Source organism: Idiotropiscis lumnitzeri, chromosome 11, assembly GCF_059441095.1.
Source record: "Idiotropiscis lumnitzeri isolate Australia: NSW breed Sydney's pygmy pipehorse chromosome 11, RoL_Ilum_1.0, whole genome shotgun sequence".
Classification (NCBI taxonomy): domain Eukaryota; kingdom Metazoa; phylum Chordata; class Actinopteri; order Syngnathiformes; family Syngnathidae; genus Idiotropiscis; species Idiotropiscis lumnitzeri.
This window is the reverse complement of record NC_142401.1, coordinates 17760037-17785680: the sequence shown is the minus strand read 5'-3', so window position 1 is coordinate 17785680 and position 25644 is coordinate 17760037. Positions and strand designations below refer to the sequence as shown.

Genomic DNA, 25644 nt, shown 5'->3' with positions numbered 1-25644 from the left:
CAACCAAAGGTTGGCCTTGGGATCAAGGATGCCCTCTGCTGGTTGCATCTGAGCATAACGTCTATCATTTGTACAAACCACAGACCGGACGCACCCTGCACTACCGGTTATGCTAAATACAGTATGAAGGATGATTACAATCTCACACAGTGATGCTGTTTTTTTTTTTTTTTTCAGTTTATCAGTACGTGACTTTTGAATTGTTGTCGTGATTCCATATTGAAGTACCTTGACCTTTCGCAATCAGACATGGAGTTCCTTGAGGTCCTCACTGAAGGTCTCAACCGGGTCCTTCTGGTCCGCGGAGGCGGACGCGAGGTCATCACCATCTACTCTTGAAAAAGCAGAGCCCCTGTACCCGCCACCGCCCCTTTCCCTCCAACCTGACCATTACCCATCCCCTCCACCACCCGCCAGCCCTGCTCCTGTGTTATCCGTCTCACCCAACTCACTCAATGCTGCTTCATCTTCATGTCGCCCTCACTGTTTAATGGCGTATCATGCCCGACAGGCAGCCCGACTCGGCTTCAGCGCCCTGACGAGCAGAATCATGCCAGGCCAAGCCGTAATTCGGTTTAGTCACTAGACCTTAATTGATTCCGTCTTGGTTAGCTGACCCCAGCGTGGGCCGCCGGGCGCGTATGCCGAGCCGCGGCTGCGAATGCATGCAAACTTGTCTTTTCCGTTTGAATTGGTGTTGTTCGCTTACACAAAACGTGGGGTAAAAAAGGCAAAGAGGATGCTTAAAAACGAGTCCCGTTGTCGGGACCTTAGACTTCCGCGAAGACCACCACCAGCCGAGAAAGGGGTCTTAGCGTACGAACTGTGAAATCCACACAGGCCGCTTTAGCGCTAATGGCCATCCTTGTCTTTTCTCAGTGACTGTTTGCCCCCCTCCTCTCCCATGGCCTCTTTATATGCCAAAAACATAAAAAGAGAGGCAAAAAAATATTAGGTCCTGACCCCTTGCCATTTTAAATAGATGAAAATCAAAAAATGTAATATCGACCAGTTTGTTGTTTGTATTTTTTTTTGGACACAAAAAAGCGGACTCACCCATGAGACCATATTCCGTGTGATTAAGAATTGAAAACAATGCGATCAGTTAAGGGGCAGGGAAATCTTTCGTGCATATAGTCAATTATAATAGCACTACAAACACATTTGTGCTGGATATCATTTGGCCGACGAATTCCGGCCACAGTCCAGATTTATTGCGTTTCTTTGTGTAAGATTTAAAAAAAACTAACTAATCAGTCTCTCTTTCATATTTCCAGTGCCGAGTGTAAGGCACACGGATTGAAAGAAACAACAAGGATAGCTTAACTTGTTGACAACCAACAAATTGTGACTAGCAAGTTATCAGCAGGCTGGCTAACGTCACAACGATGACGTAAATCACGCGGCGGGGGTAAACGGTCACGACCAGCAACCCTTTGTGTGGGATCCCTGTAAATAATGTACAAGCTCCGACGCTTCGTTGGGTATGAGTGTAGTATTTTTGTGACATATTCCAAGAGAGAAAAAAAAACAAAAAACAAAGGAGGAGTGCTTGAAAACTGTGGTTTTAAATTTCTATTTATTTATTTATGGGATGGCCTCCGCACGCACTGCACCTGCACTATTCATCCAAAAGTGTTATTTTTTCATCTAGAGAACAAAAAAATAGCTATTTATGTTTATAGAAAGAGCTTATCGACAGAGTATGTTATCCACTCGACATGTTTTGTGTCGTTTTTTTGCCAAATTTGTATACATTATACGTGCCATATGATTTACAAGGTCAAAATCTATATAATCAGAGAACAAAGTGTGCTGACTTTCTTTAAAAAGAAAAAAAGGAATATAGGTCTATGTGAATTTTAAAGCGTGAGCTTGAGATGTAGATGTAGATGACGGGAATTTCATCTTTTCTCAAGCGGGCTGATGAGAGGACACCGGCTTCTGTAGCAAGGAAACCCACTTTGTCCACCAGAAAGACTTCTATGCAGTAGACTCACCAGTGACATTTTATATACCGAGAAATTAACAGTACATATTTAATATATATATAAACATACACAGAACTGTGCGCAAGTCTTAAGCCACCACTAGGTTTATTGTTTTCACCATTTTTTTTTTTCTACAGTAAACTTGTGAGATTACGGAATAATACTCAAGACTCATTTTGGGGCAAAATTGAAGCTTCAGACCAACGAACACGTAGTTAGCATTTATCCACCTGAGTATTTCATGCAGAAGCCAACGAAAGTAGGATGTTGCCGCAATTGTGTGCCGCAATTTCACACGGGGACCATCTACAATGCGACAGGGCAGGAGATGTGAGGTATTGCCACGTTACTGCATTTGTACTGTTACGGCTCTCGGAAAATCGTAGATGTTTGACTTTTCTACCTCATTCTATTTATTGGTGGTTCCACCATCATGATCAACATTCAAATATAGTCGCCAAGTAGGTCTCAAATGTTCATCATTAACAAGGCAAAGACTTAATTCCTAAACAGTAGATTTAATTTTATTAGCCACAGTGACCTAAGCACTCACATTATGCGCTTTCAACATTAAATATAGGAAATTTAAATAATAACAAAATTGTATTTCAATTAAAAAGTAGTGCGCGAAAAGTTGAAGGCAATTTGTACCGAAATTACTGAAAAAAAAAATCACTCTTGAAAATGAAGTGCAACTTTAATACAAGTTAAATACAACTGAACTGCACTTAACAAACGTATCGTACTGTACTGGAATAAAAAAACGTAAAAATTAAACAAGTGAGATTCACTGATGATTCGAGCGTTGCCCATGAAAAAAACATCAATTTATGTTTAATTGTACAGCCCGTCACCATGAACCAGGAAGTCATCCCAATCACAAAAGTACACCAAGATTTATTGAATCTGCTTTGAACGAAAACAATCATTCTGATGGTGGCTTAAGACTTAACGACTATAGACTGGATTGTGATATTAGGTTGAGAAGCGCACCTGGGAAAGAACGTGCAATAGCTCATACAGGGACTCGTGTTGCTCATTTTTCTTAAGGCATCTATTTTGTATATCGTCTTCTGTAGAGTCATCTCAAGTCACTTTATTTGCATTTGGTTTTGTTTGTTTTTGGGGGGGGGGGTCACCTGCACTTGTAGTAGAACTATAAATAGATAATTTACATATTTATACATATATACATATATAAATATATATACAGTATATGGAAATTCAAAAAGAAGTTAGTTTCTAGAGCTATTTAAAACAAACAAAGTAAAAGGCTTTCTTTTTAGTGTTGCTCGAATGTCCAGGACCATTTGTGGTGAATGCTGCTAGTACTGGTAGATGTCTTTGTACTGTACATAAAGACCACCCAAACCACATCAACACCAGGTGGTCATTTAAAAAAAAAGGAATAACAAAAAAGGGTAGAGACAATACATATCAGCGGTGGCGGTTGACCCAAAGCATTAGAAAAATTCTACTGATGCAATAGAACATTCTCCTTTAGTTGTCAATAAATTATTCATTACTTAACTATTTGGAATTTTATGATTTATTAATAACATGGGTTGACAAGTCAAAACCAGAAAATTGTTAGTTTCTTTTTTTGGGTGGTTTGAGAAAATTTGCCTGCATCAACTGAGCCTTTGAAAATAAGTCTGAAAAGGAGACGGGTGAGACGTTTTAACGTAATCTATTTCCGTAAACACACACAAAAAAAATAGTATATAGATATATATATAAATATATATATCAATGTTTTATAATTGCCGTTTGCATGGTATCGTGTGGCGATATTTGTTTTCATGGTTTTTATAGTGATGACACGCGCTAAAGGGTTTTTCGCAAAAATAAACTAAAATGAACAGTTCACTTTATCGTTACCTGATCTGTTTCTTGCTTAAAGATGTCTTGTGAAAAGGTTTTTTTTTTTTTTTTGTGAGGGCTCGGAGTGGTCATATGTACATATGAATGAATCACAACAGACACTGTAACTCGCTGGTGTTGTCTTTTCTTGTACACTGTTTGATCACTGTGGACTCAAGTCTAGTTTTGTAAGATGATGTGCAATATTATATTATATTTTTTCGTTTTGTTTTTTCTATCCAATCTCTGCGTTCGCTTTGTTTTTGTCCAAATTGTCGGTAAACCGCATTCGTGGCGCTCATCGCGAGTGCCGCCGTCACCCCTTGTGGTGCCAGAGTGCAGTGCAGATCTGACTGCCACTGTCCAATGAAAAGCACCTTTTGTCGTCTTATCAAAACGGAAAGAAGATATTTGAGTTTTGTTCAGGATGAAAAAATAATATATATTAATGTTCATCTGCCAAACCTTCTTTTTGATGAACAATGAAAGGCACGCATCTCCAAAAAGTATTTGCTCCAGCCAAAGAAAATATTTTTATTGTTTGCTGAAAAAATCTTAAAATAACATTTGAGATATGGTGACGTCCAAATTTTGTCTCTTTCCATCTTTCTGCCTCCACATTTGGAGTTTTGGATGCAGAACACAGAATTCGTTATTGTTGGGTTGTGGGGGAAAAAAATTCTAAAACAAACTTTGGTTTACCAAGCTTTTCATTGGAGATGATATTATATTTCACCAAGTTTTATCTTTTTATTTTTTTGTTGTTGAGTTTTGGATTAAAAACAAACCAATATTTTTAGTGCGGTATTTGTGAGATTGTGTGTCCTATTATATCTCAATTTTTATGGCCTAAAACACAAAAGCAAAGACAATGAATTGTTGAATTTTTGGGCACGGGAAGTTTGTGTGAAAGAAACATCCTTTTAATTGGACATAACGACATTGCCTTGACACCTTTGAGTGTTATACTTTCCGATAAAAACCATGCATCTCCAAATTCTGTATTTTATTCAAACCACAAAGAAATTTATTTTTGTCACATTTTTTATTTTAAAAAAATACATAAAACGTGCTTTGAATTCATTTGGGACAAACCTCATAAATCATGAAAATTTCAAGATGTTTTATCAGTTGGCAGTGCAAGTCACCATTGTCCAACAAAAAGCATGAATCTCCAATGTTTTTCTTCCTTTGCATTCTAAAAAAAAAAAATTTTGAAAAAGGATGTGGTGATCAAAATGTTTTTATTCGGGTGGCTACGCCATCGACCCCCATTCATCCTGCACCCTCCCCACAAAACCTGCTTGGTTCCAAGCTGCGAGTACTACCTGCTCATCGTGGCATTTATTTGGAGTTGTTTTGAAAAAAAAAAAACTTGCATGCGCTGTCCACATTTCTCTCTCGCCAAAATACAAGAAAATTCCCTAACTTGCTGAGTTTGTACCGCTCAAAATGTTCATCCATCATCCCACAAAGCCCTTCATCCTACTCCAGTCTCCCACCTCTCTCTTCCCCTTCCTCCCCAGCGCCCAGCTGTGTATTTTAAATGTGACTGCAGTTATCATTCTCAAAAAGTGATCAAAGAATATAAAACTCGCGCTTCCAACGCTGGGGGCGGCTCTGCTTGGATATCGCATCACACGACAGTCCGTTTTGGAACCAGCACACACACACACTAAGAACCCCAACCCTGCCCACCGATTCCACCCCAAGCAACAAACTGTAGCATGAGACAAAAAGGCTGCCGGTGATCATTCCTCAAGTCTCCATCCTTAAATGGATGTCAAGGGCTCTGACTAAACACAATGAGTGAGCAGGTAGAGGAGCAAAACACCACACATTGTGGCCAAGAGGTCACCCCCCAATCACATTATTTGAGAACATTACTGATAAAAATAAAAAATAAAAACGGCTGTCCAAGTGCTGCGAGCAGAGCCGCTTTGCAGTCACAGTGTAAACATTGTGTGCATGCACGTATGAACATGACAGTAATATATTTGAGTGTCTGTGCTCTCAAGTGTTTTATTTTATTGTTTTCTCTTTCCGGTCGCACGACTCTTATTTCCCACGACCTCTTGCTATTCTTTTAGCACTGGAAGAGTTTCCAAATGGTTATTAATATAGTCGAGTACAAGATTCTATTTTTAATGTATTATCTGGAGAAAATGACTACCAAAGTATATATTTATGTTACACACGCTAAAAAAAAAAACATGATATAGTACAAATATGTGCTCCAGTGAATCAGAAGCAAACATATTAGGGATAAATGGTCGCCAAAAGTTGATCTAGGAATGTGACCAATTAGCAAGAAAAGTCTATTTAAAAACTTTACCAGCAATCAATCCCTGCCTAATTTTGCCACTAAAAATTACAAAATCAAATTTTGTAAAAAAATAAAATCTGGTTATATTTCTCTGACGTTTCATTTTCGGGATAGAACACGTAAATGTTTCCCACAATATTCTAATTTGAGATAGACAGGATCAACGTCAAAGATTGGTCTCAGATTTATTTAACACTAAAAACCAAAATGACATCAGTCAAGAAGTGCTCCGTAGCTACTTCTCAACTTTGTCATGGGTTAAAATCTCAATTAGTATGAGATATAACGTCATGAATATTGTTTTTGTGGCGCCTTTGGGCACACGCACGTTACATACATGTCAATCCCGACCTTGTTTTTAATTCACTGGAGTGTTGGGAAACACTTTGTATGGATGCCTAAAAACGTAGTGTAGGTTATTATATACTGCAATCACATTCTGTAAGTCATATCCACGAGAGTTTTTTTCCATTGCGAATCGGTCATTGTGTGGTAAAGCTGTATTGTTCCTTTGACTTTTGTGGGGTGGGATGTGTTTTTTTCACGTGTGCTGGGGGGAGGTAGTGGGCTGGTGGTGAGCCGGAGGGTGGGCTACGTGTAAATAAATTAAATACAGTTAGTGTGGAAGTATTTATTTTCTGTGTTAGTGTAAGTTAAATATTCTAAGGTTTGAAAAAACTGGAAAAAAGTCAACATGTATTCTCTATTGTGTTTCATGGTACATTTAAAAAAAAAAAAGAAAAAAGGAAAGATAGTTTTATCTTACATTTCAAACGCTTCTCTCTATGGCTTCTGGCTATGATACCCGTTCTATTTTATAGATTTGTCAGCACAAAATGCAATAAACCAATACCATTTTATTACAGTGGTTGTGTGGTGACTTTTTTTTTTTAATGAATACATAAAAAGCATAAGAAGTCTATAAACTGAAACATTCACATGCTGGGAGAAGACTTCAGAATCATCCTAACGACAACAGAACATGGACTTCAATTATGGGATGAAAATATTCATTACAATAAAAAAAAAAATAACAAAAAAGGATTAAAATTGTTTTACAAAACATGTCTATAACGTCTAATACTCAGTAATGTCGGGGGTACATCTGTGTCATCTGGCCCATGTTGGCCGCTGGTCTAACTGGTGGAAGTTGCTGCTGCTGGAGGTGCATTTGGGACTGGTGCTGCATTTGTTGTTGTTGTTGCTGCTGCTGCTGCTGCGGCTGTTGTTGCTGCTGCTGTTGTTGTTGAGCTGGCAGGTTGGCGGCATTCACCAAGTGGTTGAGAGCCGGACCACTCTGTATTAGAGTGTCCAGAGCTTTCTGGACACTCGGATTATCAAAATTGATACCACCGGCAGAGTTGGTGGCTCTCTGACCACCCGCGGAGGCGGCGGCAGAGGGGGTGCGGCCCATGGGGGCGCCGTAGCCCTGAGCCCCCGCCCCGCCGGGGCGCACTGAGCTGTAGTCCTGGGACTGAACAGATGAGGAGCCTGAAGTTGCGTTGTTCTTGAACAGACTGAGGATCTTGGCTTGGAGCTCCTGATTGGGGTTGGTCTGCGCACTCAGAGGCGCTGACAGTTGCGCCATGTGGCCTGATTGCGGCGTCATGTGGCCTGGTTGCGCCACCATGTGGCCTGATTGCGGCGCCATGTGGCCTGGTTGCGCCGCCATGTGGCCTGGTTGCGCCGCCATGTGGCCTGGTTGCGCCGCCATGTGACCTGGTTGCGCCGCCATGTGGCCTGGTTGCGCCGCCATGTGGCCTGGTTGCGCCGCCATTGGACTGGACTGAACCACCATGTGGCTGGACTGCTGTGGTGCCATGAGACCGGGCTGGGGCGCCATGAGGCCCGAATGTGGCGCCATGTGGCTGGGCTGTTGTGGCACAGGACGGGCAGAAAGAGCAGGAGGTAATGCCGCCACCGGCGCTACACCCGCCACAGACAGACCAGCGACAGGGGGCTGCACGTCAGCAGTGGCAGGAATGGTTGCCGCTGTCCAGAGAGACATGTTAGCATGTTAGCGTGACCAAATTACTTGTTGCGTTGGCATGCAGAATGATGAGTTGTACCTGCGTGTGTGTCTGCGGGATTTCGTGTCAACCGTGCCCGTTTGTCAGTGAGGTACACGATCAGACCATCCAGTTCCTCGGGCGTTAAAAACCTACCAGTTGACAACAAACCCAAGTTTTCCAACCATTACTCACCCAAGGTAAGGTCATATTTAACATTTGAAAAACTTGACCAAACACCACCAAAAAAAGTTACAAAAATCCAGTAAAACGCTACATATTTACACATCAGCATTTACATATTCGCATTCTTTCGCTTTAGCACCATCTGGTGGAATCTGGGTGGTGGTCATTGTCTGAATGGGAGATCGCCTTTTGTTGCCAGTCAAAAGTTCCTGTATTGTCTCCCAACGCAGCTACAAACAGACCACTGAGTAAAAGTTGGCCTGTAATCCGGAACATTTATTGTCTCAATGTGAAAAGTTCAGTTGTTGCCTTTTCGTAGTTTGCGGACTAAAAAAAAAACACGCGTGATTAATAGCCACACCTGTTATATTTAGCCATAAAACACATTTGTACAAAGATTAGTCACTCCGGACCAATAACCGTGGCTCTCCACATTTTTAATTTATATATGTTATAAACACCGGTCGGGCGCATATTTTGGTTGTCACAGTTTGTACTCGTGAGTTAGAGGTCTTACAGCTCTAAATACATAATATCGCTGTCCTATTTAGTATTGTCGGGGGAAAAAAATCCAATACTGTCTAAATTCAGTTCCACTTCAATTATGTCCCACTTGGTGTTGATTCGTTAAAAAAAACAACAACAACAAAATCTAATTTTATATATTTATCTTTAAAACCTGAAATGCGGAAAAAGGGCCTAATGCATACAATTGAAGGAGCGTTTAATTTTAAAGTGGGACGATTTGAAGAGTGTCTAATCAGTAGGATTACGATTCCATTCCAGAAAATGCTGAAATTAGTTCCTAGTCATTTTACAATATAAACGAACATATGTAAATGATCCCTCACTCCAATTGAATACAAATCTGCTAAGTGTACAAATCGCTTAAGTGAAACAGAGAGTTGAAAAGCCTCAAAATATGTGCTTACGTGTACAATCGACTTAAGTCCGACTAGAACTGCGTTAGGGTGGAGAGCCAGCAGCTCTGAACAGAAATGTGGTATTTCAATCAATACGTATCTAGATGTAAAATAAGATGACGGCTACATCATCAATTTAGCAGACTGGAACACGTAAACGTCTGACGTCATTTTTCCCCCTAAAATCGCTCTGCCCTATACATTGACTATATTGGCATTTTTTTCAAACATATTTGCTATTAATTTACATCTTTCACATTTCAACTTGGACCACAGACTGTCGAGAGAGCGAAAATAAAATGGCGCTCAGGTATACATAAAAGAAAAATGGCAAAATCAGTTCCAATTAAATGTGCAACTAGCCTTCTGGAACATAATTTGTTCATAGGTGGGGTGGGCTAGGGTCCTTACATTTTATTCAGTAAATAATTTTCTGACCAATTAAGTGAAACTACTAGCGATACACTTGATAATCTCTCATGTCTCAACTAAAGTTTTGCATAATAGTGGTTGGGAATCATCACGACATGTGACTCAGCTGAGCGGCAAAAGCTTTCTTACCTGTTCTCTGTGAGCAGTGTGATGGACGTTAACACAGAGATCGGGTGGCTCTCGCGGTCGGGCTCACGGAGCAGCACGTCGTCGGCCATTTTTGCGGCCTTGCGAGCAATCTCCTCGCGATCCTTCTCACGGGTCTCTATCTTGTAGGCGTCGTAATTGTGGCCGATCAGCATCATGGCATCCTGCATTGGCATGTTCCGGTGCTCTGTGAAGGGTGAAAGGAGGCATGTCTATTTTGTCACTAGCAATTTAAAAAAATAGTGTATTAAAATCATGCCTGACATGCTTAGTGTAAAAATATCTCAAGGATAAAAGAATTATTTAAAGCCAATTTTTACATCACAACATGACAAAACTACTAAATGGGCTTTCACTTGAATTACAGTTTTCTACCATAAGTATTCAAAGTGCTCTAACACCGTTTCCTCGTGTACCTACTGATTACACCGCATCAGGGGCAACTGGGGCTTCAGTATCTTGCTCAAAGACATAGTCACAAGGTTTAAGGATCAAATCAACATCCTCTGGCTTGGGAGATGACCACTCCACCACTGACATATGCCGCCCCTAAATTATGGCGGCTTGGTTACAGATATTCAGAAATAGGTAGCTCACTAAGATTTATTTGGTTGTTTAACTTCACACTTAATGGGTTGACAAGGCAGGCATTATAACTATAGCTACGTTTCCATTATAGGTTCTAGAATAGCCTGACACCACACCGCACAGGCCTTGCTTGGCCCAGCCTGGCCTCTGTTGCTTTTCCATTACAACAGATGCTAATCAACTGCGGTGGGATGAACAGAACAGTGCAAGCAAGTCTCCACTGCACACTCACAGGGTTCTGCCAAAAAAAAAAATCAATATTGAAGCGTCTGGGACACTCAAAATAGGAATCCCCATTGCATGATGTGGCAACATGGCAAATTATAGCCATTAAATACACTCAAGCTTTCACAAAGACAAAAAAAAATAAATCTGTTTTCGGGTTTAAATGAGAGACAACGGTCGATGTGATACTCACCAAATAAGTGGTTTCTTAGATATAATTTCTGTTATTTCTTTCCATCAAAGAGTCACATTTATTTGAATTGTTTTATTCTATTCCGAAACCCTATCAGTTTGTTGTTTTGGAAAATGGACACTTGGTGGCAGCATTGACCTGCAGCATCACAGGAAAAAAAATCTGTGCGCTTTATAATCCAAGTAGATGAGGAGAGAGCAAAAGTGTCCTGCGTCACAGATTTGTGCATTGATTCATACATTTCCAGATTGGTTATTTTTTTCTGTGACCACAAATGTTTATAAAAATATATGTAGACCTAGTGATGCATTACATGCAAGCCAAAAGTCCCACAAGTGTATTTAAATAGCACGGTATATGATTCTGGGAGATGGCGTCGAGATTGCATGACGGAGGAACTCAAATGTTTTCTTTCATTCGTTTCTTTTGGGCTCCTGGGCATTTGCAGGCTGTTTTATTTTGTAGGAAGGGAGAAATACATGTGAGCGTGTGGTGTACATTGCTTGAAGCGAAATGGAGCAAATGTTATTAGCCATGTTGGTGACCATTACGGCTGTTGAGCCGTTAAAATGGCATACTTTACTTGTGGCCTAGCTAAGGAATGGCAAGACGTGAGGAGGCGGCCATCATAATTATTTCAATGTGATTTGGTTGAGTTTAAATGTAATAATATGAGTTCAATTGTATGGTAGACTTATTTTGTTGATTGAAAAGATTATTTGTGACTTATTACAAATATTACACTGTCATTAGAGAGTAAAAGGTAGAAACAACCGGCAAAAAAGGGTCTAGTCAAACAATTATCGGCCATCAATCTAAAAGTCAAATTAGAAGAGGGGAAAAATAAAAAAAAAACAGGGGTAACTGAGCACATCTTTTTTGCACACCATGTAAGGACTGTTGTAAATCCCTACACAAGATAACACTATCTAAAAAAAAAGTCTCTTGTGCATTGAAATTGTTGCATACTGTATACTCAATATAGCGCAGTTAAATTACCTTGAGGCGTGCCAAAGAGGATGTTGACCGTGCAGGATCGGTGCACCTGATGCTGCTGGGTTATGATGATGGCAAACGGAGTGCGAGCGCGGCCCACATCCTCCAGCGCCTGAGTCAGGGACACCTCGGTGTTGAGGAAGATCAGGTCCACCACCATGCCCAGGTCGTGGACTTTGCGCCCAACCGTCTCAGCATACTCCCTGCTGTTGGTTCAAACACACACACACACACACGCACGCACACACGCAAATGAGCCACATGAAGTGAAAAATCACCGCAGACTAGTGCTCAAACTTGAAGTGATGTTCTCAGAAGTAGAGCGGGCGGCCATACTTCTGTGCCTTGTTGACGACGATCACAGAGCAGTCAACAGGGCGATCGATGTCGTGGCGGCGCTGCAGTTCCTCATAGTACTGCCGATAGAGCTCATTACGCCGACGCTCCTCTGGGCGAGCGCGGTCATCTGAAGGTGAGGACCAAGAAGCTAGCGATTAACATCTTTTTGGACTTGAAGAATTTTCACAATGTACATCATTGATACACCAATTGGCGGGGTATACAGACCCACTGTAAACTACAGCGAAAGTCTTGACAATTAAATATACTCCAAATATGCTACAATGGAGATGTGGCATTCAGTGCCCAAGCGAAATTGTCTACAGTGGCCAGTGGCGCATTGCCAAAATTAAGTCTTTTTAAGTCAAGTGGAGAAAAGTCAGCCATGGTCAATTTTATGCTCTGCCGTACTGTTTTAAATGTGTTCTTGTTATGCATTTGTATTGCGACTGGCACTAGTGGAGTTACTGATTAAAATTTGGGCATTTGTTTCATGTCTTCCATCATTCTAAACATATGAGGGCTGGGTGATAATAGGCGACTAATCGGATCATATGTAAATTGTGGCATCTCGCACCATCTGCACTTATAGAACTATTATTACTTTACAGCTTGAATTAAGGTATGTAGAAATTAATATGATTCAACATTCAACTTTTCAGTTTGTACCAGCATTTATGAGAGGTTTATTAATGTTGGTGCGGTTTAGTCCACAACGCTGTGGCCTTTTTATAATCGTTTAGTGCATTTTAAAATGGAATCAAAACTATAAGCTACGCAGAGTTGTTGTTGTATTAAAACTACAAAACTATCTGTGAATATAAAAAGATAAACTTGAAAACAAATATCACTCCACATAGGCGCAAAGCCTTTCTTCAAAATGTAAGCAGTCGTGAAATTGGAGTATGCTAATAAAGAAAATGTACTGTGATTAAGAAAATTTAAGTAAACACTTGCAATGGTTTTTAATTTGTATTAATTGAACCCACATGACTGAACGTGTCAGAAATTTAAAAAAGGAATCAGCCACAATGTGATTAGCGAGACCTTCAAGACATTTTAGTCTAGTTCATTCTTAGTCCATATACTTCAGTTTTTAAGCCTAACACACATGTAACCTTCCAAATAGCAGCTAAAGCTCACATTTGACCTTGGTGGATTAAAATATGGCAAGTTTGGAAACGCCCCATCACTTGAATCACACGGATGATATACATACAGTACCTTCAGGATCACGTCGCCCATTCCATGGGTCTTTGTACTGGTCCCTGTACTGTTCATCCTTCCTTCTGGCAAAGTAGTCATCAGGGGCATTTCCACCACGGTAGTAACGGTCATACACCTCTCTGCTGTATCAGAAGAATTTCAGAAGGATTAAACAAAAAAGACTTCATGCAGTTCCAGCTGCAATGCATAAACTTTACTTGAAGGCGGGATCTCGCGGCGTGCCTCTCAGGTCCTTGTCTCTGTTCTCCGAACCGCGGTAACGGTGCTCATGATCGCGGGGGTGGCTTCCCGTTCTTTGCTCTCGGCCGGATTCTCTAACAGGTTCCCTGGGCTCCCTCCCATCACGGGAATCGCGGTCTCGTGGTTCACGTGCATCACGATCTCGGCTATCACGGGGGAACACCGGCGATCGGGATCGAGGCCTGGGCTCCTTGCCGTCCCCGTAAGCGCCATACGGCCTGGGTAAGAAGGTATAAGTAGTGAGATGGTGTATTCTGTAACTTCTTTTATAATATATAGGACGCTTAGCATGGAGTATTTACTAGGACACCAAGAAATAGTTAAAAAGTACACCTGCGCCAAATAAATGCAATCCAGGAGACTCAAGTGTTTCTTTCAACAAGCCCCTAAATTGTTCAAAATTCCACTGTTTCCTAGTTGTGCCCCATGAAAGTTGCACCGTGCTGTAAATACGCCATTCATGGATAAAGTCCAAAAAACCAAAAAAAATTTCAATGATAACGTGAGGAAAACGCCAAATTTCCTTGAAACGTTATACTTCATGACAATTCGTACAAGGTCCCAATGTTGGAGAAGAGTCGTAGAAATTGAGATTGGCGGAAAATATGCAGTCTGCTGGTGTGACAAATGACCGACACGCATCAAAGTAGACGAGGAGCGTGAGAACTTTCAGGACTGGCGTCAAAGTTAAAACCCAATCTACAAACTAAAAGTTTTCCCTTCCATCTGTGTCTGATGAAAACCAGCACATGTACAAAGAGATCCTACGGCAATTGCTTTGTTCAGCGTGCAAGAAGACAAGAGTTGAGGCCGAACTAGACGCCTGCTGGGAACGGCCCGAGCATCCGACAGTTTCCGGCGAACAAAAATGCTGTGCTCGAGCAACCTCCCTACTCACCTGACCCGGGTCCGTGTGATTTGTTCTTCTTTCCCTAGCTCACGGGGGGCCCCGACTTGAAGACAAGCTCTGAGAAATATCCCAAAAGTATTCCACCAGGAGTGCATGAATGCGAGGCAGCGAACGCAGGCTGGCAAAGTTGCATTAAGACGACAGTGGTTGGATAAAGTGGAAACTCGAAGTTTGGATTTAAAATATATCTGTTGTGATACCAGTCCTGAAAATTCTGACCAACGTCAAGACTTCTCATTAGCAACCCGTAGAAATTCTTCAAGTGTTTCTGTCTTAAAGTTCACTTCGAGAGAAAATACTGTATAACGGATTGAAGATTTTATTTCTTGCCATTGCATCCTCATTTGTCTTTGATTCTATTTATTAGTACATATTGGGTTCTACAAAATGTATTAAATATGTGCTTCCTAAAAAGTTGTCTTGTCAGTAAGTAAGAGTGAATAAACCCATGATTAGGCAGAATAACAATGCTTGATGATATAGTGTTGATAGCGAACACACGGGGTCTTCGTTTAAGACCGTTCCCAAATTTAGTTCAAGGGCCTGGAGGTCCATCATTAACCTCCTAACACGCTAAAGCAGTAGTAGTCATATTTACGCCAAATATTTGTATTTAAAATTAAAAACAATAATAGAATGAAAATCAATGAGGACGGCGGTGACCGAGCGTGTGACCACGTTTTCATACGATACGTGCTGTTCATAACATGGAAATGTCAGGACCACCGTAACCGAGGACCCATTGCAATTGTTCAGCAAATTGCTGGATGCCGTGGAAGTAGAAACTTTTCTTTCACGGCCAAATATTGTATGACAGTGCAAATGACAAATAATTGCATTATGTTAACAGCATAGCCTGCAAGAGACTAGCTCATTACCCAAGATGGTAGAAATTTTATTCACAGGAAATGAGCAACTTGTCATGCTCTGAGACTTGCGTCAAAATTAATTTCTAGGGTCGGCTGCAAATGGCCCACTGCATAGCTCCATAATATTCTTGTTTTACTAGGAGTACAGTAGCCCTTAAACTGAAATTTAGGGGTAGCAGTAGAACATTTAGGGGTACACACAAAGTCAACTTGCAAAATAAACATTTACTCCACTGATAGCTGTCATGGGGATCATACGTTTGTCAACAACAAAGAAATTTCAACAATAGTAATTTCTAAATAAACATGCAACTTTATTGGTCGCACACGTGCGAGTCGACAATTTTTTTTGCACGGTCTCAAATTTGAAAAGTAAAATGCCACAATTTAGGGGCGGGATGGAGCCCTGCACTGGGATGTCTTTGGATTCTGCTTTTCTCAGGAATTTTCCTTTCTTATCTGAGCAAAATAACCCAGAGTAACTAACATTTTCTAAATACATTGGAAAAGTGCCCTGATGCAGCCTTTAGCACACCTTGAATCACTGGAGACATACATACGAGCGTTGGCAGACCACAGCTGAAGTTAACAGCAAAAAGAAAAGTGGAGTCAACTTCATTTTTAACAGGGCTTTTTTTTGTATGTTTGAAAGGCTGCATCTTTTCGTTTTGCCTGACGTGATGACATTTTCCAAGGTTGAAGAACGGTAGTACAAATGGTTAGGAAGCAAGCTCTAAATTGATATAGTGACACTGTGATTCCCAACCAGGAGCAGCACAAAATCACAACAGCCACATGCCAAATCAAGTGTCTCATTAAAGCACTGATGACTGATGAGAACAAAATAAAACTGCTTTCGTGGGTTTGAATAGGATTCATGTTCAACGTAGCCCGATTTTGGGACAATGGACGTGTCGCAGACAAACGAAATGTCTCGTAGCCGATTTTGAGTTGTCTTGACGCATCATTGCCCATGTAGTGTGACATACTCAACGATTTGTCGTTTGGCATCTGGGACGCTTCACAACCACCACCATGTGAAAGGCTGCCAAGTGAGAAATTTTCTACGTCGTCCTTCAATTGGTTCTCCGGCATTGACCAATAGAAAGACAGTGCTCTCGTAGTTACGACTAGAGACTGGACGCGAGTACCCGAAAGGAGAGAGGAAATATTGGGAAGTATATGAAGCATTTCAACTCATGCTACGTTCGCCAACTGCTAAGCCAGTGGCTGATTAGCAAACATGGTGTCATTAAACAAATTTGTCACCTTAATTTATTTTTGGTGAACAGTCGATACAGCCCGCTTCCCACAATCCAGGAATGCGTCCAGTCTTTTTTTTTTTTTTTTTAAATGGGGGGCCTTTTCAGAGCAGAGAATAAACGTATATCCCCATAATGCCTCCATTGACATGACTTTGACAGCTGCTTGTCCTGCCGTCCAAACGGACCTGCGCGCATGGACAGAATTTGGACGGAAATGCGCAACGATTGGGCAGTCTGGTCAGTGACAGACTTATAGTGTGACGTCTTGCTCGAATCAAGACACTGAACGAGATCTTGTAGTCCGACAGTGCTGGTTGTAAACGACATAAAAAAAAAAAGATAAGTCGGGTTGTCTGAGACGTGGGCTTTGTCCGAGCTCTGGAGAAATGACGCAAGATGTCCTCATAGTTGTTTGTAGCTTTTAAATAAAAACTCTTGAGGCAGACTGGGAAACAAAGCATGGATACGAAGATCTCGTTTCAGTTTATTTTTTTTCCCCCCAACTGCATAGGTTTGTGCATGTATCACACGCGCCACCGACACTTTGTGCTTTACGTTGCTTGTGCTCAAGTAAAAGCTTGGTATTCAAAATAAGACTCAGTACGAATCAGCGAGCAACTGAAGCAAAACTTGGTCGAGGGGCAAAACAGCTTGTTTTTAAATGGTGTGTGTGTGTGTGTGTATGTATGTATATATATATATTTTTTTTTTCTCAAGGCAACATTTTTTTCAGTTTAGTTAAAAAGACAATGATTAAGAAGTAAATGTTAAAAGTAAGGAAACAAAGTAAAATTGTTAATTGAATAAGTCAGTTGTTCCGTTGTATTTTCAGAGCATACTCGAAACGTGGCGCGAGGGCGTCCGCATAGTATGACAAAAGAGATTCAGGGGTACACGAGCACAAAAAAAGGTTGGGAAGAACCGCTGTAACAGACCAGAAAGTGTCATTAAAAGTGGAGATGGACAGAACATCTCTTCAACCATGTTCATCATCATAATTCTTTCAATATTTCTTTTGGGGAAGGGAAAAATCTCTGAATGTTGTGACCTCCAGTTTAAACAAAAGAGCAGCACTGAGCAGAATGCTGCCGGGAGGAGTTTTACCCAAGCGTGGGTGTATCTGACCTCCTAATAGCTGATATTAAGTAGTCCACTCTGTTTTGCCTCAACGTACTTCTGAACTACGAATGAATCAACTAATCAATGACAAATCATATTCCTCAATAAAAACTAAAATATATCAGTACGAACAAAATGAGAGGCAAAAAAGACGTGAATATGAAGAAAAATCTTGACATTCCCTTATCATGTTTATTTTTACTTGATAAAATTCCTGTCAGTGAAATCATGGAAGAAACTTCCACACAACTGACTTGCAGACCTCCATAAAAGTTTACGTCCGTCCACCAACTATAACCAATGGGGGTTTAAAATCTCGTTTTTGACTGGCTGCTTTGGAGGCGATGGTAGGTCTTCCCACCGAATTTGTGTTACTTTACCTGCGAGGAGGGCTCTGCTGGGAATGAGGTTTAGCGGACCGTCGTTCCACTGCCACATTTACATCTGAAAATAAACCAATCCAAACGTTGAACAAAAAAACAACAGCATGTCAATCAGATTATGCGCAGAACGAATGGAAATTGGCCACGTCAAAGAAATTCCCACGGTCCAAAATGAAAATGCGCTCCGTTACTCCAAACTTGGGCTTCCGTACTGGACGACAGGTCAAAATGCAGCGCATGGAGTTGCAGTCTTTCAAATTGGGTTTGAGATGACGAGGAGAAAATTCTTTCCCATCGAAAGGTTGGTCGCGTGGTGGATTTCGACAACGCATTAAAGCCATTCCGAAGTAAATGCAAAGACAAATGGGGGAAATTTAACTAATTGAACAACTTTTTATTTACTTTGTGTGAGAATCATTCAAAATGTCTTCAGCAAGCTTCCATGACGAAAAGGCAAAAACATGGTGACGAATGACGTCATTATCTATTGAACATCCTTGTGCTGTATTTGACTATTAATCTGACTTCGATTATCCAAAATTTTGTATCTAACCCAGTTATTTCAATTATTAACATCTTTTGTATCTGCTTGTCACACAACTTATGCATGAGAAGTAGAGTCAGACTTGTTGCAGTCAAGGCTTACCTATTTTATAACCTTTATAAATTCGACCCTTTTGGGCCAACTTTGCAGCTTCAGCTTCCTCTACACGTTCAAATTGTACAAATCCATATCCACGTAACAGGGAAACGCCTGAAAAAGGGACATTTTAAGTGGTACAGAGAAACATCGGAGTGGATACCTACCCATTTAGCCAAGCCCAGTGGGAATAAAGTTATATGTTTTACATGCTTAGACGTCAAGATAAATAAAAGCTGCAAATTAGACAACACAATCTACAATTCATAGCGGTGAATTTTGTTGCTCATGATGAGGAATTTACTGACCAAGTATCTTTCCATATGGACTGAAAAGCTCTTCCAAATCCTTCTTATCCATGTCGGATGTCGGCAAATTCCCAACAAAAATCCGTCGCTCCATTTCCCGGGGATCGGTACTGCTACAGGTGCGTGAGAATTGCAACGGCGATGGACTCCGGCTTCTTCGGCGAGACATGACTTGATCCTGAGGTTTCGCGGATTCGTTCCTCGTATGTTCAGAAATGCTCGGAAATATTTTGTATTGAGCGGATACAAGCGTCCACGATCCTGGAAAAATGCCAATGGGGTGACAAAAGAGATTAAAATTTCTCTGAACGATGAAAAGTTGTAAACGGAGCAAAGAAGTTGCGCATTGGAAATGGGGAAATTCAAACTACGCAGGAAGCATGTCAGCGATTCGAAAATTATTGAACGACTAGTTACCGAGCGCATTGCGATTAAAAAACGAAACAAAAAAAACATGATTTCTATATTGAGATCCATGTATTGTATTTGATGCAACAAACGATTGGGACAATGAAACGATTAGGAATGTTTTGGTAGGTTTTATTCATGGCCACACAAGTTCACCAACAAACTTCTGCAAGGAACGTTGCTGCAATTTGTACAAGGCCCATTTTGCACTTGCGGAAAACCTGTGATCCTGATCCATGACTTTACAATTCAAAATGTGTTGGGGCTCAGCCCATTATTAAAAAGCAGATGTGTACAGGGAGTCCTCGGTTTACGACTGAGCAGTACGGCTGCCACGCAACCGTAACGTACGTAAAGGAGAACACGCCCAAGTCTATCACTAAACCTATGCCAATGTAGCAGTCAAGTCACACAAACTTCTATGTGAACGAAACGTCTTGGGCATAAAAATAAAACAATGAAAAAAATAATACAAGAACAGTAACTGAGCATGCCCTATTGCATTTTCATATTCTTAAGCAACTGTGCAAACTATGCGCCATTCATAACGTCAAGACCAGAGGACCCTCGGTACAACAAAAGAATGTTCGACTTGTCAAAGACACACCCCAAGAGGTAAAAAACAAAAGAGTACACATTGCCTGTTCAGTCTGGCGTGCCCCTGTGAAATTGTACAGTTTTACCGCCCAAAATGACAATCGAATTTTTATTGATGTAATAATCAAGATCCGATCCGAGACGGCAAACTACACATATGGATAAATCATTCCTTGTCCTGCTTTGGCAGCAACTCATCGCGGGTGATAATTCAAATGTAAATTTCTTGATGAAAAATTATTTTGAAGAAGTGAAATTTTGACAAATGCAGAAACCAAAAGACTCCTTCCGCTTCTTGCCGCCAGGAAAATGTCGGCTTTTGAAATTTTTTTGATGTCACGACGCAAAATGTTTCATCCCAAGAAAAATTAAACTTCAAAAACAAGAAATGGCAGGAAAAACAATCAAATTAGAAGGTAATGCCGCTGAGCAAACAACCTCATAAATACCTTGGTGGGAATCTGGAAGGTGAGGATGGTGGGTCCAATCAAATTGACAAGTACCTGAAAGACATTACAAAATGTATTTAGTCACATATTTCAGGACACCTTCACAACCAACACACGCACATCATGAGGACATTTTGAGCACAAAAGCATATTTCAAGCGTAGCCGAGTCACTGAGTGCTTATCTGCAGAGGGCCTACATGAAGTAAAACCCGTTTGAATTAACACGCACGGGTGGGCTGTAAGGACGCCAAACACAAGTGTGGCTTAACTTTGTTCAAATAAATGACCAGTCGCCTCATTGCAACTCTTGCAATAAGATTATATTGCGCAAACCAACCCGATTAAACACCTCGGAATGGATACATGGTGTTGAAGCAAAGAAATTCCCTGTCGTTGACGTTCTAGCACAGATGTTTGCTGCCTTCCGCCCATCGCCATGAAGAAATAAGATGGCCTATGGCAGGGATCGGCAACTGGAATGACGTTGGATAGCCATTTGGACCCATTTTTCACAGGAAAGAAGCTGCAGGGAGCCACAAACCCAATAAGGTAGACAACAGCATTTAACTTTTTTTTAAACTGCTTTGTTTATTACTTAAATAAAACAAGCTACAGTGTCATTTTTTTTTTTAAATTAACGTCAGTTGAACACAACTGTGCTGTTAAATGAATAAAGGACTGCTACGCTTTTACAGTACAGAGGGCTTAACTGAATCGCCATACAACATAAACAGGAAGACAGACTCGCTTGTGTGAACAGAATGAGAGCCAATTATTGAGCTCTCGCAACCCCTAGTGGTAAGCATTGAATTAAAAAAAAAATTATTCTAGCAAACATTTTGAATTCCAAAAAAATAATCACTTGGGTTGAAGGTAACTTTTAAATTAAAAAAATGTTTTTAATATTCATTGATTTATTGATTATTACCGCAATATTAACATTTCTAATTACATTTTAAAAGCTAACAAACTAAAATAATACTCTATTTATTTTCCAGGGCCACAGGGACCCACAGCAGAGGGATAAAAGACACGCATGCCGCTCCGGAGCCGCAGGTTACCAATCCCTGGCCTATGGCAATAATGAGACCACTAACAACTTTAAGTACGCCTACTGTCTGACAGACAGCCATGTTTTGCAAGTATGCATATCTACAACAGTTATGCTCAAAGGTGTCTGGTTCAAATTTGGCCTTTGTCCTTTCTGTGTGGAGTTTGCATGGTCTCTGTGTGCCTGTGTGGGTTTTCTCTTGGTACTCCAATTTCCTCCCACATTCCAAAAACATGAATGGTAGGTTAGTTGTAGGGCTGCACGATAAATCGGAATCTAATCGACATCGAGGTTTGACGTAGTGCGATTATCTAATCGCAAGACACTGAGGTTTTGTATTTTTCCCTCTCTCCACCAACCTTTGACATTTGAGTGACAGATGAATTAGCCAACCAGAATTGTCGATGCTGAGGTCTTAATGGCGCTGTCCAATCAGTGTTGTTGGCTAACACACATTAGTCTGCGCTCCGGTGTCTACAGTCAGCGCAGTCCGACAATAACACACTACGCGTACACATCTATTTTTTTCTGTGATTTCCGTGTACCGAAGTGGGTGTAATGGAAGTAACTTCAGCCGCCGTAGATGAGGAGAGGGAGATGCTTGTGCTATAGGGTCTATTATTTGGACGTACAGCAGATTTGACAAAAATGAACCGCACCAAAAAAAAAAAAAGCATCAGATCCAGAGGCAACATGACGTATTTCAACGTTTACAACACTACCACCGATTTGAGCATGAAGCCTGTCAAACAGATTCGAAATAAATAGTAGAAGAGGAGGCAACAACGAGCGGTCATTCACGTAATGAAAAAAATTGGCATTGAAAACTAGCTCCTAAGTATTTGTGCATGCTGGCGACAAGCTCCCTCACAGAGCATCTTTTCAGCACTAATGGCAACATTGTAACTTGTGATTGTGCATGTCTGATAGAAGCATTGGTGAGTATGCTGCTTTTTCTAGCCCCCAAACAACTAATACAATACAATAAAATCGCCAGAAGGGAGCGCCTCGTACTTTTCATCAAATGGTGACATTGGTGATTTGTATTATAATATTGATCAAATTCTAGGTCTGAAACTAAACGGACTCCCAATCATAGTTTTGCGAGCATTATGAAAAGCTTGTGTGACGTGTCGGTGTGTGTGCCAAAATCGTGCAGCCCGAGTTAGTTGAAAACTCTACATATTATGAGTGTGAACTGTTGTTTGTCCCAAGTGTGCACCGTGAATGGCTGGCATGAATGGATCTTAACACTTGGTAGGAATGAATTTAGATGTTCGTATTTTACATACAACCTTATGTCACGTTTTGTTTAAAAACGTTAAAAGCATTGCAACATGTATAATAAAACAAACGGGAAATATGTTGTATCTTAAATATGACGCAGTCAACTGATAGTAGCAGTAACACAAACACACATGAGCAGTATCAATGTTCTTACAACTATTAATCAAATGTATTACGCCGCGCAATGCATTCTGGGAACCAACTATAAAAATCCACTAGTTAGAACACGTAAGCTAGTGTCGTTGAAACGTGTTACGCCTTTGTTTTCAAAGGCAGGTATTTTCAAGTATTTTATTCTTAACTGGCATAAAAATGGCTTGATTTACTTTGCGATGATAGGAGACAACTTTAGTACAACTTTATATCTCACCATCCTTCCTACAGCTCACATCCGCTAAGAGGCGTACATGCAACGACAAGCAGAGAATTGCATGTCACGGCGATGCGTTGTGGCTCATAAACCTGCGTTCGAATTACGTTTTCACCAGTATTCCATCCAAGCAATTACATTCACCAACCAAAGCACCCATTTCTAAGAGTAATGCGGCCTCAAATAATCAAACGTTGGTTCAGACCAAGCGGGAATTGACAGCATTTGCAACACAGACGGCGTTTGTGGATTCGACTGGGAAAAAGACAATATGGAGTCTGCAGCCAAAGAACGCACAAGCCTCAGTAAATGGCGAAGTCTGGAGCGGTGTGGGGTTAGGGTTTAATACTAACCCCCATATAGCAAAGAAAACCGATTTCCATAATTAACGGGCAAATCTAGTCGCTCACCAAATCCTACCTCACGTCCGCTTTCATACGTCCCTCAGGTGGCGCGGTATCGCGTACACTACTGCGTGTTCGCCATTAGCTGTTAGCTTAGCTCGCAAACAAAAAAAATGATGTGGGCGTTTTTCCGTAAATTAGAGAGAACCCTCGTTTGTTTTAGGACATCAATACTTTAAAGTTACCTTCAAAAGATGTTTTAACGTGGTTTTATCCCGTCAAATCCACCGATCTGCTGTCTCCATACAAAAAAAGACACCCCGCTCGTTCTTCTTCTTTATGCTTTTGAGGCATACGGATGCACAGCTGTTTTGCTCACTACCGCCACTCGCAGGTCGGAGTTAAATATAACAGCCAGGTGCCATTTTCTCGGCTGCATGACGGATGGAGTCAAAATGATGGATGGGGCATAAGGATGGATGATATCGACCTTGAGATATTGAGTAATTATACTGGTATTGGTCAAGAAAAAAGTGGTATCAAGCATCCCTACTTGCAAGCGATTACTTTACTAATGGGGAGTGGTGAGCAAAAGATCCCTCAAAATGGCCAGCTACACGGACGTAAGTGATTTCCCCCCAGAACTCTCCAATTACTACAATACACACATTCATCACTTTATGGAGAATAAACTGTTTGTATTATATTAGATATTGTGTGTGTGACTGCCGGCATAAAAAATGTCAAAGGAAAAATGTTTCAAATCTTCTGTAGTCTTGCTTTTCACCAAGTCAGTAAACTTCAGCTGAAAATTAAAGGAACTGAACTCATTTTTTAAGCGATTTATCCAAATGGTTCGGTGCCTAACGAAAGCTTAATTTGCATATCACTACTACAGCATGGTAAGTAATAGTTCGATTATTCTACAGTAAAGCGTGCAATGAGTGCAAAAATTACCACAAATACTATAAACCCAATATGTAGTTTGCCAAACATATAATAAACGTGATCATAGTTCACTTAGGAGGCAGCGCGCTCAAGTAAATCTTTAATGAACATGGCCACTCAATTAAAATTAATTCAGAGATGCCTAAAATGCTCAATAAATTGTGACACTAAATTACTGTTTCCAAAGCACTTAAAAAAAATCCTCAACATCGCCATTTAGTCTTATCTTAATTGTTTATTAAACAATGCTCACTTGGGATGAAACATTCACTGTGAACAATGCTGAGGAGACCAGCGAGTTTGTGTCTAAATCTGCTTTGTCATTTCAAATACTCTCAGAGGGAAAGGGGGGGGGGGTGACGTGACACTGAGCAGAAGCTGGCACATGCATGATGCACTCCGGGAATGCCGCTCTTCTGGCTACATGACAATCGACCGTTATCCAATAAATAGATGTTCACAGCCGCAAGATGTATGTGCACTGAAAAGAACTGTCTTGTGTGCTTGGTGTGGACTATTGAGCAGCAGCTGCAGCCAACAATTCATCTTTTGATCCAGAATGACAAGTAAACGGTACAAGGGGCCGCCCTGCAAACACATTAAAGTACTTCAATGTGCGACACAGGCATGTGGGTGGGATGCAGTCTGCCTGAGGAAGGTTGTAGGCCAGGCCTCAAAAGACTCAAGCCTTGCGACAAAGTCTTCAGGGAATTGTCTCATCCCTTCCTTGAAGTACAAAGTACATTTGTTTTATCCCAATGCCGAACTGTCATAACATGAGATGTTATGAGTGACGCCCTCACTTCAGCCAACATAAGCAGATTAATTCTTCATGTTTTTGATGTCTTCTTCTGAAACATTGACACGAGTGACATGTACTCTTATCACCAGTAGTGCTGTGAATGATGGTTGAGCAACGGTTCTCATTACTTCTATTTATTTTCATATGTCTCTACTTTCTGCTTTGCATTCAGGACTCTGAGATGGAGAATGAGATTTGGATCTCCTGC

At 40.9% G+C, this 25644-nt stretch overlaps 2 protein-coding genes across 6 annotated transcripts in view; one reads left to right on the top strand and one right to left on the bottom strand.

Moving 5' to 3' along the window:
• Positions 1 to 7048, top strand: part of slc12a5a (solute carrier family 12 member 5a) — a 170600-nt gene extending 163552 nt beyond the window's left edge. For both annotated transcript variants that reach the window (XM_088308008.1, XM_088308007.1), the window contains exon 26: positions 248 to 7048. In XM_088308008.1, coding sequence (XP_088164134.1) covers positions 248 to 339 — 92 coding nt within the window. In that variant the 3' untranslated portion in view covers positions 340 to 7048. The remainder of the gene's footprint in view (positions 1 to 247) is intronic.
• Positions 5410 to 25128, bottom strand: ncoa5 (nuclear receptor coactivator 5). 4 transcript variants are annotated; one of them, XM_088308009.1, is made up of 12 exons: positions 23932 to 25128; positions 20634 to 20687; positions 19180 to 19440; positions 18878 to 18985; positions 18229 to 18292; positions 13643 to 13903; positions 13443 to 13567; positions 12216 to 12345; positions 11883 to 12085; positions 9860 to 10064; positions 8250 to 8341; positions 5410 to 8172 (listed from the first exon to the last, which is right to left on the bottom strand). In XM_088308009.1, exons 3-12 carry the CDS (start codon positions 19346 to 19348, stop codon positions 7265 to 7267), a joined length of 2265 nt encoding a protein of 754 aa, XP_088164135.1. In that variant the 5' UTR covers positions 19349 to 19440; positions 20634 to 20687; positions 23932 to 25128; the 3' UTR covers positions 5410 to 7264. The 4 variants fall into 4 exon arrangements, with proteins under 4 accessions (XP_088164135.1, XP_088164137.1, XP_088164136.1 ...); XM_088308011.1 differs by having other exon boundaries at positions 13443 to 13564; XM_088308010.1 differs by lacking the exon at positions 23932 to 25128 and adding an exon at positions 23763 to 23892.
• Positions 25129 to 25644: the final 516 nt, after the last annotated feature.